Source organism: Suricata suricatta, chromosome 11 (assembly GCF_006229205.1).
Source record: "Suricata suricatta isolate VVHF042 chromosome 11, meerkat_22Aug2017_6uvM2_HiC, whole genome shotgun sequence".
NCBI classification, from domain to species: Eukaryota; Metazoa; Chordata; class Mammalia; order Carnivora; family Herpestidae; genus Suricata; species Suricata suricatta.
This window is the reverse complement of record NC_043710.1, coordinates 40,324,935-40,340,293: the sequence shown is the minus strand read 5'-3', so window position 1 is coordinate 40,340,293 and position 15,359 is coordinate 40,324,935. Positions and strand designations below refer to the sequence as shown.

Genomic DNA, 15,359 nt, shown 5'->3' with positions numbered 1-15,359 from the left:
TCTTTGGGAAGCTGACAGGACAGCAAAAGCTCAAAATAAGTATCTGAGCTGTCCCTGCCCTGACATTTGGATAGGGTTTCCTTGAAAGGGGAAGGAAAAGACTGGCATGACTTTCTTCTCACTGTGGGTGGGAGGCCAGTCTGTGCCTGGCACCGCTGGGACACGAGGGCTACACATGAGTCAGCCATAGGTGACTGGGGGTGCGCAGACCCTATTGCCTCCCACCCCTCACTCCCAGTCCAGTGAGGAGAAGACGAGATAGAGAAACTGGGCGGATCCACTTTGACCAGTTTTCAACCTGAGGGCATTCCGCACTGTGCCACGCCAGGCCTTAGGGGCAAACACCTGGGCCAGTGGAATCACTGTAGGTTTGGCAAGATGGCAATGTAGGTCAGAGTTTGAATTTACCTGCGTCTGACAGACTCTGGCATAAGTAGTAAGATCAGGCTCTGCCTTGGGCAACCAACTTAACCCCTCTATGCCTCAGTATCCTAACACACGGAATCCTGACATGCAGTAGGCTCACAATAAGTCTGAGCTGTTACCATTATCACTTCTAGATGGAGCTCCAGGTTGTTTGGTCAAGTGAGGAAGAGAAATGTCACTGGCCCTTTCAACACTGGCTTACACCCATGTGGCTTTATCTCTTGGCCAAGGAGAAGTGAGGAGCTGGACTTGATGTGCATTTATATACCACCAAGCCCTCAGAGGGAGCAGAACCCAGGGGAGACAGTTCTTGTCTCTCTCTGTCCCGAGAGATACTGTGGAGAGGACCCAAGGGCTTACCAGGACCTCGGATTTCACAGCTGGCCTGTAGATGAAGTTGGGCTCCTGGTGGACCATGACGGGTTTGGAGATGGTGGACACACCAGGGCCTCGTGGAGGCTGTGGGCTTGGGCAAAATGTCTACAAGGGTTAGTTTAAGAGAAACCCATGTGAAGTCATGACGGGAGTGGCCCAGGTCAACCAAGGCACTTTGGAAACATGCAAATTCAAGTCATGCACATGCTGAGTCTGCCTAGTTCATTCACCCTGTTGAAGATGCTAAGGGTGTGATCTTCAGAAGAAAGACAAGTTCATTGGCCACAGTGCATTCTGAGGCAACAGAAACTACTGGGTGGCTCTAAGAAATCAGGGACTTGAGCCAGAGCCTACTTACAGGAGCGCCAGCAGCCACTGTCACTCAGGATACATTTTCAAGGCTCTCTGTCAGTGGCCATGGATGCCATCCAGCCTCCTCTCTCCCTAAAGGCTATTTCTTGTGGCCATGGTTCCAACCCCTGGACTACACACCAAGCATTTGCTGTCCCTGGTGAGTGGGTACAGAGGCTCTGGAGACTGAAGGTGAGGACCAGTAAGAACAGCATCTAGGAGAGCCGATGCAACCTGTCTGCTTTGCTCTAACGCACTCCATCATCTTGGACAAATCAATTCAGGTCACAACTCTGCCCACCCACACTTGTCATGGGTCCCCACTGACCACTGAGCTTGACCCACAAGGTCCTTCCTAAGTTTCTTCACCTTCCTTTGCAACCTCATCCTTCACTCCTCACCTTCCTTGCCCTGCCTAACTTTAGCCTCCAAAATGCCAGGCTTTCTTGCCTTGATTTTTTGCACCTGCTCTTTCTTCCCTCTGCGTTACCTATCCAGGTCTTACGTTGGGTGTCACTGCCTTCGTAAGGCACTCCTTGAACTTTTCCTCTCCATCCCAGCTCATCACAGCACCTGTGCTCCCCCATCTCCCCTCACCCCAGGTAGTGTGGTAGTTTCCTGCTTACTTATCTCTCGTCCCCATCAAATGGTCCTGAGCAGGGACTGGGTTGCCTGTTTTGTGGTGCTTCTCCAGTGCCTGGCATTTAGTAGGTGCTAACTGAACATGTTGAATGAATACATGAAAGATTTAGTAGTATACTGGGCACACAGGACAGTGCCTGGGGGCAGTATAGCCCTGAAAACCTTCTTCTGGTGGGTGTGATGTGGCGGGCATGCATGCCAGACTGACACAAGTGTTTGTTTCCACTACCTGAGGCCCGCTGGTGGCTGAGATGATGGTGCAGGTGCAGACACATGATCACCCACGCCTCCTGTGGCGGCACCAGTGACAACTCTCTGGGGCATGCCGCAAGACCAGGGCAGTGGTACAACGGCCAAAGTGCTGGCATGGGCAGGATGAAGCTAATCTGAACAGCAGCCCCCTGGCCTTCAAGTCAGGAATAGCCCTGGCTTTCATGTCACTTAAGACATTAGGGTCCAGTTTTCAGAGGCTCCTTGTGTCGAGGAATTTTTAGCCTTTCCTGTGCTCTGATTGGGAAATAATAGCGGGAACTTGGTGATTCTTGGAGGAGTCGGAGAAAGCTGGATCCTGTTTTGAATCTTGACTCCTACTCAAAAGTTTGCAGAGTTTACCTCCAATCTCGGGTTTGCAGCTACACCCAAAATTTCTTGTATCCCAATCTGTCACTGATCATAGATAATGTCTATTGAGCACCTACCACATGCCTGCCATTCTCCTATGTATTAACTTCGAATGAGTTTATTTGATCCTCATAACAGGTGGGTGCCATTAGCATTCCTACTGTAGGGACAAGGACACCCAGGCTCAGACAGATGAAATAATGCATGACCAGAGTCATCCAGCTGGCGGCAGGGCCAGGATTCACATCCAGGGCAGTTCCTCGTTGCCATCTTTATGTTCCCTGTACCTTCGATGCTCTTCCTCCCATCCTCCATGTGTTGCCATCCTTCAAAGCTCAGCTCATAAGCCCTCTACTCTGAAGAGGTGACTTCAACTTTCTGTTAGAATGAATCCTTTGCAGACTGTAAGTCCCACTCTGAGGTCTGGTGTCTCAAGCCTGATCTGGAAGTGGCATCCTGTTGGAAAACGTCACCCTCCTTGATAGTTTCATCATGATTCCTGCTTTGTTCTCTAAGTAGAGGGGCAGCTGGGCATGACGTGCCCATTGGGTAAGTACAAGATCTTTTCATTGATGCCTTAGCTTTCTCTAAATCCATACTCAAGGCCAACTCAAAAACAAAAAATTAAAACCCTGTGAACACATGGAAAATGGTAACTCTTTCTGCTTCTTTTTATCTGTTTTGCTTACAAGCCATATTGGTCTGATTGATGGGAGTATCTGACACCTGTGTCTGGCCCAAATAAAGATAGCTACTGACATATATATATACATACATACACACACACACATACTACAGCTGAATCATGTCTGGCCAGCAGCTTATCCTTCAGATGGCGAAGTCTTAAAGGGCACAGGTATGCCAATTTCCTGTGTCCCCTGCAGCACTGCTCCCCTCTGTCCTTCACACAGACACAAGGCTGGTGCTCAATGCAGGCTTGTAGAGTCAAATTTGTTGAGGAAAAGCTGCTGCCCATCTTGATAGAGGGCACTCACAAGAAGAATGTGGCCTTCTGTGCCAGGCTAACTCAGTCCCCTGTGAACCTACTCCTGGCAGGGCTCTGGGACAAGACATCCCTGGAACAGACAATTTCTCTCTGTCAGAACTGCAGGGCTCAGGACCCATCAAAGGCCAGAGGGAGTCCCCTGGAGAGTCCCCTGCCAGAAGCTGCAGCCTTTTTGGCATCTGGCACTTTCTTTAGTCCCACCTTCCCCCAGGCTTTCCCGAGTACTCTGAAAAGCTTATTCTGCTTTTCATGCTGGGACTCAAATCCATGCAGGACAGGTTAATAAAAACCACCACTGACTGCCCTCTCTAAGCTCCTACCCTTAGCTGATATGCGCCGCTTTAGCTCTGATCCAAGCCTGGCCCCAAGGCTCCTGGAGCAGACGGCTATTTTGTTTGTCTCTCCATGAGATTGAAGCTCCATGTCTCCCTTGGGAATTACCTCTTCCAAATAGTCTTTGGATTAAGAACAATTAATAAGAAATAAATGTCTTTTTGAGAAAGTTCATTGTTCAGGCTCCTGGCATTCGAGAAAAAAAAAATCCCCAGTCTTTTTATAGTAAATCTGGAGATTTCTAGGAATTCTTTGCCTTCATTTTTTTTTTCTGGAGCTGGATGTTGGCCAGAAATTTCTGGGTTTTATACTTCAAGCCAATGTAGTTGGCTAAGTCCATAGAAAATGGCATTGTAATGTCCTAACACTGCACTGGACGGTGTTATCACTTCAATTACAAGATCCTAATACTGCTCCACTGCTTACTTCCCATTTATTCCCCCGTTAGCCTGGTGATTCATTTCCCATATTCAAGGTTTTCTGAGCTTATATCAAAGAGTGAGTGGCTATGGCAGAGCTCTGGCTATTCATGAACACAGCCTTGCAAGTACTATATTGACCCGTACCAGCCCATACCAGCCAAGAGTAGCCAAGAGAAACCACCAGACATGGACACATTGTTGCTCATCACAAGTACCACAGGCAATTCACCATACCGGATTGTGCTTCACAGTCAGCAGAAACCAAACACATGCAAGATGACCACAACATGCAGGTTGGGAGCTTGTTCCCGGAATATGGGATGGGGTGATGTTTCTTCCCACCGCCACTCACAAGAGCAGTGGAGGATGTGGGAAACAGCAGCCCTGCCCACTCTTCCTGCTTCCCAGCAAAGCATGCGGAACACGGGCGGTACCTTTGGGGTAGGTGGGAAGCTCCGTTCAGGGACAGGGGAATTAGTGGGCTTCCCACTCTGGTTCTTTGCTTCCCATTCCTCTGTTGGATTTCCTGCATCCCCAGCACGGAAGGGGTGGTTGCCAAGTGCCTCTTCCAGTGCCGAGGGTAGCGGGCGGGTAGGAGTCAGGTCTTGGGTGGGAATAGATGGTGGGGGAGGGATGGGAATGGGGGGTGGACTGCGTTGCACCCAGGGTGAAGAAGAGGCACTCACATGGCCTGATGAGGGAAGGACAGGGGGTGCAGGGATCTTGGGGGATGGGTTGGAGGGTGGGGGGTGGGGCATCACAGGCAAGGCGGAGGGAGTCTTAGGGGGATAGTAGAACATGTCCAAGGGGATGTCATCCAGGTCAGTGGTGTGGAGGTGCAGCCCGCCTGCGAAGCGTCTCAGGGGTGGGACCAGGGGAGACACAGAAGGCGGGGGAGGCGGGGGCCCCGTGGTCATCTGGGGGGGTTGCAAAGAAGTTCTGTAATTGTCTGACCAGTGCTCCACTTTACAAAACATTGAGTAGAATGTTTTTCTGTTTCTCTTGTTGCTGAGAACCCACCACCCTCAAACCAGAATCATGGGGTTGTCACTTCTCTGTTATCTGGGTGCTCAGGTGAACCCATACCAAGCAGCTAGGAGGGAGTCCCCAAATGTAGGACAGTCCCAAGATATCCCATATGTGTGATCAGTAAGGTGACCATACAGTTTGCCATCTAATCTGGAACAACTCGCTAGTGAAAGGGGCACCCGTGCTCCAGAACAACATGCCTGAGACTATCTCAGATGGGCAAGGACTTAGTGGTACTCTGGAGATAAGCCCAGAAATACAGAGATGTCTCCCTCCTCAAGAAAGCAAGGCAGAGTGGGTTGGTAGAGGTGGCCCTGGACAGTGAACCTAATGTGGCCATCTTGCCTCCCGCTGTCCCCCGAGTGGGTCATTCTGAAGTCAGCAGAAGGGCTTATGTGGAAAGAAGGGCTCTGTTACCTCTGAAATCTCATTATCAGTAGAGGAAATCTGTTCAAGGCGCGTCTGACAGAGCCTTTCCACCCAATACTGAATCTTTTCCGATTCCTCAAGGTCTTCCCGCTCTGTCTCAGACACCTAGGACCCAAAGCCAGTGCAAAAAGGAGAGCACAAAGGGCACACTTGAGTCACACGTGGGTGGCGCACTCAAATCAGTAGCATAGAAACACTTCTTTAAAGAGTACTGTTGGGTGTGTCCACTATCCAGCAAAGGACCTTGGCTTATTCTACCTGGTCCCAGAAAAGGTGGAAATAAAAGAGAGAGGATGCGGGGTGTCAAGCTGACTAATGGCACTTGGCAGTATCTGAGAGAGGGCTTGTAGTTTGTACGGAACTAGTTGGGATTAGGCTCCCAGGGTCCCCATGAACTCTGGAGTTTTGAGATTTTTCTAAAAATGGCCCTTTTGTAGGCTCCCAGCACACTGCAAAAATTTAACTTTATTTTTTTCCCCTTCCAGGCTGCTTTGTATTCAGAAGAACAAGTTGGATTTTATTTTTAATTTTGTAGCTTATTCGTTCCTAATGCCAGACCTAATGCACTTCACATTTTCCAGGATTACTCTGGTTTAGTAATCTAATCAGCTTGGTGTTCTGATTCATGGAAGCATTAAAGAGAAGCAGAACCAATAACCTCTCCAAGAGCTAGGGAGTTAAGGTCATCCAACTCACCTAGGAAATAGGAATTACACTAGATGGTTGCTTTTGTCATATCTGGAAAGGGACAGCTTTAGACATACCTTCAGGTTGAAGAGGTCTAGCCTAGGATACATCTTGTGTTGATGGAAGCAGCCTGACTCATTGCCTGGTCAATTTGGAAATAGCCTCAGACACCCTACCTGCACAAAGGGGTTAGCCTCTTACTCATATCTCAGAGCCAACATAGGTTGGGGAAATCTGGTCTTGGACTCGTAACCTGGGGAGAGGGGCCAGACTGACACAGACCCGATGGCAAGTGGGTGGAAGGCTAACTTTGGGTCTATAATTTAGGTAGAGGGGTTAGCCTTAGGGTCATACCCTGAGTGCAGAGAAAGACCTCATATTCACACAAAGGGTGGAAAGGCCTAGCCTTGGACTCATCCTTTGGTGGGGCTGGGATGGAGGAGACAGACTCAAACCTCTAGCCAGATGTGTGAAGGGTTAACCTAAGTGTGACAATCTGGGCAGAGAGGCTAGCCTCAACCCCATACTTGAGCAAGGAGTCGCCATGCCAAATGTACACCTAAGCCAGAAGCTGGTTGCTGTGACCCCTGGGCAGGGGGGATGATCACACATTCTAGACTGAGCAGAAGGGCAGGGCTGACTCCATCCTTGGACTCCACTTGGGGCAAACAACTCCAGCTGAGTCCCTGGGAGCATGGGGAACAACCAAATTATATCCCAGGGATGTTCACCTAGCCTGTGAGCAGGACACATACCTCCTGGGCCAGCCGGTTGATCTTCAGTTGTTTTTCCTTTTCCAGCATTTCCTCTTTCTCTTTGTAAAGCTTTTGCTCAAACTCTAGTTCCTTCTTATTCTTTCTCAGCTCTTGCAGGCTGTCATACTTGGCTTTCTTCTTATCCTTTCCTTTCTGAGCAGGTGTGGCATTGTTTACATGACAAGGGTTACAAGGCAGTGTAGACACTGGCACGGCACAGCAAACAGGGCACTCAGCCCACAGACAACACCAGAAATGAGCCCATCCTCCACTCTGCTCATCTGCACTGGGCATTGGACCTCAGGTTTAGGACAGGTCTACCCACTGTGCTACCCACTGTGGGGTGGGAGACACATTCCCTTTTCCAGCCAGAAGAACTGGCTTATTAGTTCACTAAGTAGCTGTGTGACCTTGGCTAAGTTCTTTAACCTCTCTGGGCCTGATTCACCTCATCTCCAAAATAGAAGAAATTCCTGCCCTATAGGCTTACCTTCAGAGCCAATAAAATAACATCTGTAAAAGAGCCTTAATAACATGAAAGTGCTGTATAAATAAAATACAGTGTATTCATGTCGAGTATCTGAGCACATGCCTTCTCTCTCATCTGGAAAGAAAGATGTCTCATGTTCAGACAACAGAGACGCATCCTGGGAGATTCTACAAAAAATCTGGGAGAGCTGACAAGTCCCATTTTCAGAGATCCTCTGTCCTAAGCTGCAGGAGGTAGGAGCCAGCCTCAGGCCTGGGATCCCAGAGCCAGGGACATCAGATTTTGCTCGGATGCTTAAGATCCAGACCATTTAATCCTGTAGAGTCCACCACTCCTGCTGAACTAGACCCCTGAACTGAGGATTAGCCAGAAACCATAGGGCTAGGAATTGGGGCTGGGGGAAGAGGATGGCCTAACTGCTTTATATATTGACTGTCAGAGTTCAAGAGGATTGGGGAAAGGAGATGCAAGGCAAACAGACTCCTTATTTTTCCCGTGGGAATGGGGCCTACAAAACCTGCTTCCCTGCCTGCTTCTCATGGGATTGCAGGAAAGCCAAGGAGTAAGGGAGGGTGAAAATTAATGTATGGACTGCCTATGTGCTGAGGGCTTTATATTGATTAGCTCATAGGTAGGTATTATCCCCATCCTCTTGGTGAAGAAACCAAGACTCAGAGAGGTGAAATCCCTTGCCCAATGTCAAACATCCAGTATGTGCTGGTGCCAGGGTTTGGACCTGAGTCTTCCAGGTCCTACACATTTTTACTGTGCCCAGATGAGCTGGCAGCAATGGGGGTATGGCAGGAGGGAGTGTCAGCCCCATCACACACAGCATGGAAGACAGTCAGCACTCAGGAGAGGGGACAGCAGAGAGAGTCAACATTCTGGGGAATGTGGGGAGGAGTTCTGCCTGTTCACTGAGCTCACTCCCACCCCCAACAAGCCTTCCCAGGGGGCTTCTCTCAGAATTCCTGAATCATCCCAGCATCTAAGCGCAGGAATGAGGAATTGAGTTCTCATTACTGGGCACAAAATTTTATCCACAGCTGGGGAGGCTTGGGGGTGTAGTTATGGACCTATGACTGAGTCATCCTGCCTCCCCGCCTAAAGACGCCCCTACTTCCGTGCACAGGTAATGCGCTTTGGAGATGACCTCCCATGTCAGAGATAGAGGCCCACCTCCAGAGCAGTCTGTGAACTACTTGAAAAAAGTAGTTGCAACGATTCTCATTGCTTCAGAGTCCTGCTTGGTTCCTTACCCACCAAGTTCACTAAACTCTTGGCTCAGTTGATAGATGAACCTTGCCATCATGTTATAGATCAGACAGCAATTCCCCCCAAGAGGGGCCAATAACATTCTACCTAATGGCAGCTTGCTAGAATACAGGAATGGCCTCTCACAGGGACCACCAATGATAGGAATGGCCATTCCATCGGTTTAAAAACAAACAAAACAAAACAAAAAATCATCCCTCAAACTATCAGTGCTAACATTTTAGAGCCAGGTCTCCTGGATGGGACAGGCAGATGTGGCAGCTTCTGTCCCCTTTCCAAGAAAAAAGCACCTGTTTAGTGATGCAGAAGGTTAAACTGTCCCTTAGCATTGTCTACTGACCTGGTCCTAGCACCCTCTATATAGGTTACTCAGCTGCGTGTCAATCTGCCTCACCTGCAGGCCAGTGGGCTCCTGCAATAGGACTGGTTTGTATGTTTTCTCAAGCATCCTAGTAAAAGACTTAGTCAGAACCATGAACGCTTCAGGCTCTGACACAGACTTTGTGGGGCCACAGGCCTGGGGACCTTGAGCCCCAGAAGGACTTACTGCCAAGTTAGGAATAAAAAACTTTGAATCTTTGTCTTTTCAAATAAGGGAAATTGTGTACACTGATGATCATGGGTATAGATAGCCAAGTGCATTACTCAGGGACTTGGTGTTCTAGCTGCCAGGAGACAAGGCGTGTCACATGCCTCTAGAGAACGTGACAATGGGGTTTCAGAGCCAGCATGAGAGATGTGATTCCGTTGTACTTTTAGCTGTCACTTAAACTCATGGCAAATAGTCCCTTCTGGTATGGACTGAGAGGAAAGCAGACAGGGTGGATGTGCTCTTGCTTCTTACCTAGAAGCCATCTTTCTCCCTTTTGGAAATGAAACAAAAGCAAAAATACTAGCTATTCAGTTAAACTGAACTAATGAATAGATAAAACAGGGCTCCTTCTTACCAACAGCAATTTCTAAGTGACATGATCTCCTGTGGGAGGTGTGTGTGTGGAGGAGATGTTAGTTCTTTTACAACTACCTAGTTATCAGTACCTGGATAAGATTTTACTGATATATCTTTCTCCTTGTAATTATTTTTTCCAGTATAATCCTGTGTGTGTGTGTGTGTGTGTGTGTGTGTGTGTGTGTGTGCGCGCTGTCCTCTCTAGGTGAGTTCTAATAGAGACAGTGTGGAGAGGAGAGTTTGAAATCTAACCCAATGAGATACCCAAAGCCACAGAGTCAGGCTACAGGATGAAAAAGATAGTCTGATGAGACTGAGTCCTTTCTGAAAGCAGGGCAGCGTGGAAAGGAATCCCCTGTGGTGCCCTGTCCCAAGTTTGTTCAGTGTCACACAAATCATGATCTGTGTTCCTAGGTCAAGGTGTTAGCTTCTGTCAGGAATAAAATTGCTGTTTGTTATCTTAACAGCATCGTGTTGGAGGAAGGGAGCAGATGCTTCTGGAATATCAGATATTCCCATTTTACAGGCAGGGAGAAGCTACATATCATCAAGGTCACCCAGCTGCCACTGCTTTAGTTTCTGGGGGACTGACATCCTGCCAGAAGGACCCCATTGAGTGATAACAACTAAATTAGTTCACCCAGATTTATGCTGATGCCTGATTTCCAAATGCCAAGTCATCTCAAATGTCCAATCTACAGATATTAACAGTGGCGTTTTCATAATCAAATGCCAAAGTAATTTAGAAAGAAAAAGGACGAGAGTCTTACGGGGCCTGGAGATATACTAATAAGATTTAGAGAGAAAATTCAAGGCCCCAGAGACCAGGAAAATGCATTATCTTGGCACACGTAGCGATATTTCTAGGAGAGAGTTATGGCTGGTGTGGCTCTTAGTCTCAACTCGAGGCAGCACACCCCTGCCTGGCAGCGAGTCTGTGTCTGGCACAGCTGCTCTCGTAACCTGTGCTGCGTACACCCAACCTGATATTTCACCCTGCTGACCGTGGCCTCTGGTCTTGACAGAGGAACCAAGAAGCTTTCTGCCATGGCCCCGTCCTTGCCCTGTGCCTCCCGGGGCTGATGCTGATCCAGGTGGTGCCAGATGGTACTCGGGCAGGTCTCTCACCATGAACACTGTCCCCCCACAATGCTTCTGTGACAGCGCCCTGCCATTGACATCAGCCTGCTAGAGAGACGCAGACAGGGTCAGCCCTCGTAGTGAACAGGCCAGGTTACACTGTTTAGAGCTGACAGGCAAAGAAACACACAATGCTTGGAAGGGCCAAACCCCACAGCAAACTCGGTGGCAAATGGCACAGCACTCAGTTTCATGTCCTACCTTCCGGATGGTTGGGAATTTGCCGTCGTAACGATAAAACCACCCAAAGGCTATAACAACACAGAGAACAAAGAGATGAGACGCAGTTCGGCTCAGGCAGTACCTCCACAGGCAGTGGCCAGGAGCCGGATCTCACGTGGCTCTGTGAGATGAAGAGCAGACCCCATGGCAACACTGCATCCTCCGTCTGACTCTCCACTCACCTGGCTTCCCCTGGGTTCCAGAGCAGGCCCCGGGCTGCCCAAGAATGGCCCACATTCCCTGGGGCCCCGTCAAGTGCTTCTTCCCAGGACACTGGCTTCCGAAGTCAGTGCCAGAAAATCAGAGACAGCCCTTGTGGGGGGACGAGCTTTTCCAAATCACAGCTGCTGTCTACTAACTCTGAAAGAGAATGAGCCTCTCCTGACTGATGTCTGGTCCCTCCATCCAAGAAATGGCTCAGGACAAAAGATAGCCTGGGTCTCTGCCTAAAACTGCTGTCACACAGAACAAAACTCTCTCATCTCATAGTACAGACCACGTCCTCTGCTTTCAGTGTTGAGAGAGAAGGCAGCGGCTGGGGTCAGCTCTGGGAAAGGCAGCTCAGGCAGCAGGGGGCAGGTCTGCCCCCAGAAAAGCACATTCCCACCCAGACCAGATCATCAGGGCACCAGCCCCCTGCTTTCCCCAGTCAATAGTATGACCGGGAAACATCTCAAGGCTGAAGCTCCCTGCACCAGCAGTGATCCCTTAAATAATTTAACCCACCCTGACCAGCCTGAGTTCTAGAAAAGGATCTTAAAAGCCTCCTGCCTGACCTTGGGGATATCTAGGAAGTCCTGAGGGAGAGGTCAGAATAGCAAAGGAAGGACCTGGGCTTACGCAGCATTTAAAAGATCTGAACCAGGGGTTCAGTTGTTGGATGTGTATCAGCGGACATGTCAGCCTTGTTGGGAGTCCTGTCCTCAGGCTTTGTGTGCAGTCTTGGGCTAAGCTGGACTTGCAGGAGCTTCGCACACTCCAGTGGTCCCTACTGCGTAATGGCCGCCTAGAGCTGGGTGTCTGCAGGGCTAGCAGAAGGGGGAGGGCAGGGCAAGCGGAGCAGCAAGGCCAGGCAGTGAAGCGGGGGCTGCAAACCTGCTCTCCCTGCTCCTCGGAGCCTCCATCCGGGTCATCTGCTGGCTCAAGCTCAGGTTCCGCTCCCTGATCAGCTACCCGGGAAAAGAGGAGGAAGCTGGTGAACCAAGAGGGACTTGAGAGACCAAGAGGCCAGAGGTGCTTCCCAGGAGCCTAATGACCTATATCCAGCCTCCTCTACAGGAACTTGTGAGGTCAGGGGCGGGAACAGGGCTCAGGAGTCCAGAGCAAATCTGGACTTTGGCCTCCCTGGGATTGTCGAAGGGAGTGGATGAGTCTGCTGTGACCTGCTTATTAATATTTCAAATATTAATTAGAAGAACTTTCCCATTCATCTATGGAAGTTAGTTGCTTTGCTTTGGGCTCAATTTATGTTTACTCAACAGTGGAACATTGATGATTTCTTGCAAATAAGAATGACTACATAATAAAACAATAGGAAAATGAAGGATTGCTTCATATTTTGAGAGGGAAAACCTCACCTACTAAACCATGGGGTCCATTGTGGGTGGGGACTAATTGATGGGGTCCTTAGTGAAGTGAAAATCCTAGAAGTATCTTATTTAAACCCCTTCATCTCCCAAGGTTCCTTCCGGCTCTGGGATACTTAATAACCCCTTTCCCTCATTGCTTTGGCTAAAGAAAGCCCTTCTAGGGGACTCCCTGACAATCTGTCCTGGCTCAGATTAGGGTTCTGCTGGGTCAGCCATAGGAAGGCAGGCAGTGCCCCCAGGAAAGGTGATGGTGAGACAGTCAGTCCCACATCATTAGGATGAGTGGCTTTCTTTTTCAGGCAAGAGATGTTCCACACTCTTTCCTCTCTGTTCAAAAATGCATGGTCCAAAACATTAAAAAAAAAAAAAAGGGGGCGCCTGGGTGGCTCAGTCGGTTAAGCGTCCAACTTCGGCTCAGGTCATGATCTCATGGTTCGTGGGTTTGAGCCCCGCGTCAGGCTCTGTGCTGATCGCTAGCTCAGAGCCTGGAGCCTGTCTTCAGATCCTGTGACTCCTTCTCTCTCTGACCCTCCCCTGCTCACGCTGTCTCTCTCTCTCTCTCTCTCTCTCTCAAAAATAAATAAAAACATTAAAACAAAAATGCATGGTCCATCCCTCACAGGCATAGACACCCGAGTCAGGTATAATCTGTTGGCTAACTGGGCCCAAGTGACCAGGGAGGAGCCGGCTGTGGCCTGGTCCTGCTGGCCCAACACACAGAGACCGCTGTAGCTTCCCAGGAATGGGGAGACAGGCAGGAATGGAGCTGGCTCGGAGGACTTCCTGCATTTCCTGACTGATTTCCCGAGGAGGAGGAGGAAATTGCCGGTGCATAAGGACATGGACAGAGACAGCAGCTGCCCCGGCTCAGGCAGGCGGGCTCGGGTCATCCATCCCATGTTTCACACATTCCCTTAGAAAAAATTATATCTTAAAGCAAAGGGAAAGCTCTTGCTCCTTTTATTCAAGAAGCTTGATTTGGTTTAAAAGCACTAAATAAATAGCTTGCTAGAGAAAGTATTTTTATTTTTTTTGTAGTTCCTGAGAGAGCGTGTTTGCTCTGAAGCCAGGACCCAATTTCTAGAAAGGTACTAAATTGACTAGGATTACTTTCACGAGAAGCAATTAAAATTGATTTTTCTCCCTCTGAAGCTCCTATTTCACTCAGAAGAGCAAATTAGCTCCCTGTCTAAAACACAGATTATTCACTAGGAATTTAGCTCTGGCCACATCCTCAACTAATACCAAATATCAGGGGGGAGGCTGATAAGAGCTTGCTTTGTCCTTCAGAGAGGACCCTGGGATGACACCATGCCCTGCTGCCAGGAAGAAATGTACTGGGAGATGTTTGTCCTGCACCAGGGAGAAGTGAAACGGAACCATCCAGGTGTCTACCTAACCTCTTTCTGACCCAAGTGGCCTGTGTTGGCAAAATGATGTCACTCTAGGGCTCAGTATGATCGAAAGTTAGGGCCAGAGTTGTCCAGATCCCATCACAACATCCCATATGGCTGCAACACAGCAGACATGGGGAGTCTTGGTTCTTGGGTGTAGATTCACCCCATATCTAGAGGTTCCTAGGTCAGCTGAGCACAATTAGCTGCAGTAGAACTGGCCCTATGTCATGTAAAGTAAGAGTAAGGCCCAGTCTGGAGTCCTTGTGACTGCCATGGCCCCCATGCTACCTTGCTTGGCCCCCTACCACCAACCCACTGGAGAAGCGCTCAGTGAGCTGCTACTTCACCCTGGTGGTGTGAGCCCCTGGTGGTAAAGGTTGTGAGCAGGTGGACAGGGCTGCAGGTGGTGGAGGCCTGGCCTGAAATTAGAGGTGAGAACTCAGAACAGATGAAGAAAGGAGGTGCAAAGGGCAGAGGGAGCTGAGGCCCCAGGATGGCCACAGTTTGGGCCTAGGAGGGGTCTTGGTCCTCTCCCTGACTTCCATCCTTGAAGGGGTGTGACCATACCCCATGCATAGGGGTGCAGGTGGCAGGGGCACTTTAGGTAAGGTCTTCCCACAGTCACCCATCAGCCTCGGACCACCCAAATCCTCTCCATCATGGGCATGCCCCTCTTCCTTGCTGCTGTTGCACCCAGCTCTGATTCAGAACCAGGTGGGATATGGACGTACTACCCAGCAAACCAAGAAGATGATCCAATGATCCTCACTTGTGACATAGCTCTCCATTCCCTGGTCAGCAGCCCAAGGGCACGGGGAGAGGCCCTCCTGCCTAAGTCTTTTGTAGGGGAGAGTCTTGCACCAGACTCCTGGGAACAAAGAGGAAGACAGATCCTGCCCACCCTGATGTCCTGGCACATGGCTGTCCTTCTGTGAAAGAAATGCAGCCCAGGGAGTCGTGGGCTCTTCCCTTGGGGAGGTGGTGGGGAGTAGAGGGAGACTAGCATCTCTGTCTAGATACTCCCCAACCCCCAGGCCCCAGAAGGAAGCCCCCTCCCCAGGTACATGATACATACACTTAGGCTTGCGAAGGGGTACTGGGTGCACCTCTGCAGTGATGGTTTTGGATGAGAGCAGCTGTTCCTTCGAGCCCCAGTCTTCTTCCCACTGCTTCTTAAATTTTTCCTCCTCTTCCACAATCCTGAAATAAGATCCCCCTGAC

The 15,359-nt window shown here is 49.6% G+C and overlaps 1 protein-coding gene across 3 annotated transcripts in view; it reads right to left on the bottom strand.

Moving 5' to 3' along the window:
- USH1C (USH1 protein network component harmonin) overlaps positions 1-15,359 on the bottom strand; it is a 46,349-nt gene that overhangs the window by 10,615 nt on the left and 20,375 nt on the right. For 2 of the 3 annotated variants that reach the window (XM_029956796.1, XM_029956797.1), the window contains exons 14-15: positions 15,214-15,338; positions 12,248-12,321 (exon numbers count right to left, since the gene is read on the bottom strand). In XM_029956796.1, the coding sequence (XP_029812656.1) occupies positions 12,248-12,321; positions 15,214-15,338 (199 nt within the window). Of the gene's footprint in view, positions 1-786; positions 907-4,610; positions 5,094-5,622; positions 5,740-7,076; positions 7,230-11,131; positions 11,182-12,247; positions 12,322-15,213; positions 15,339-15,359 lie in introns of all 3 variants that reach the window. The other variant, XM_029956795.1, reaches the window with a different exon arrangement.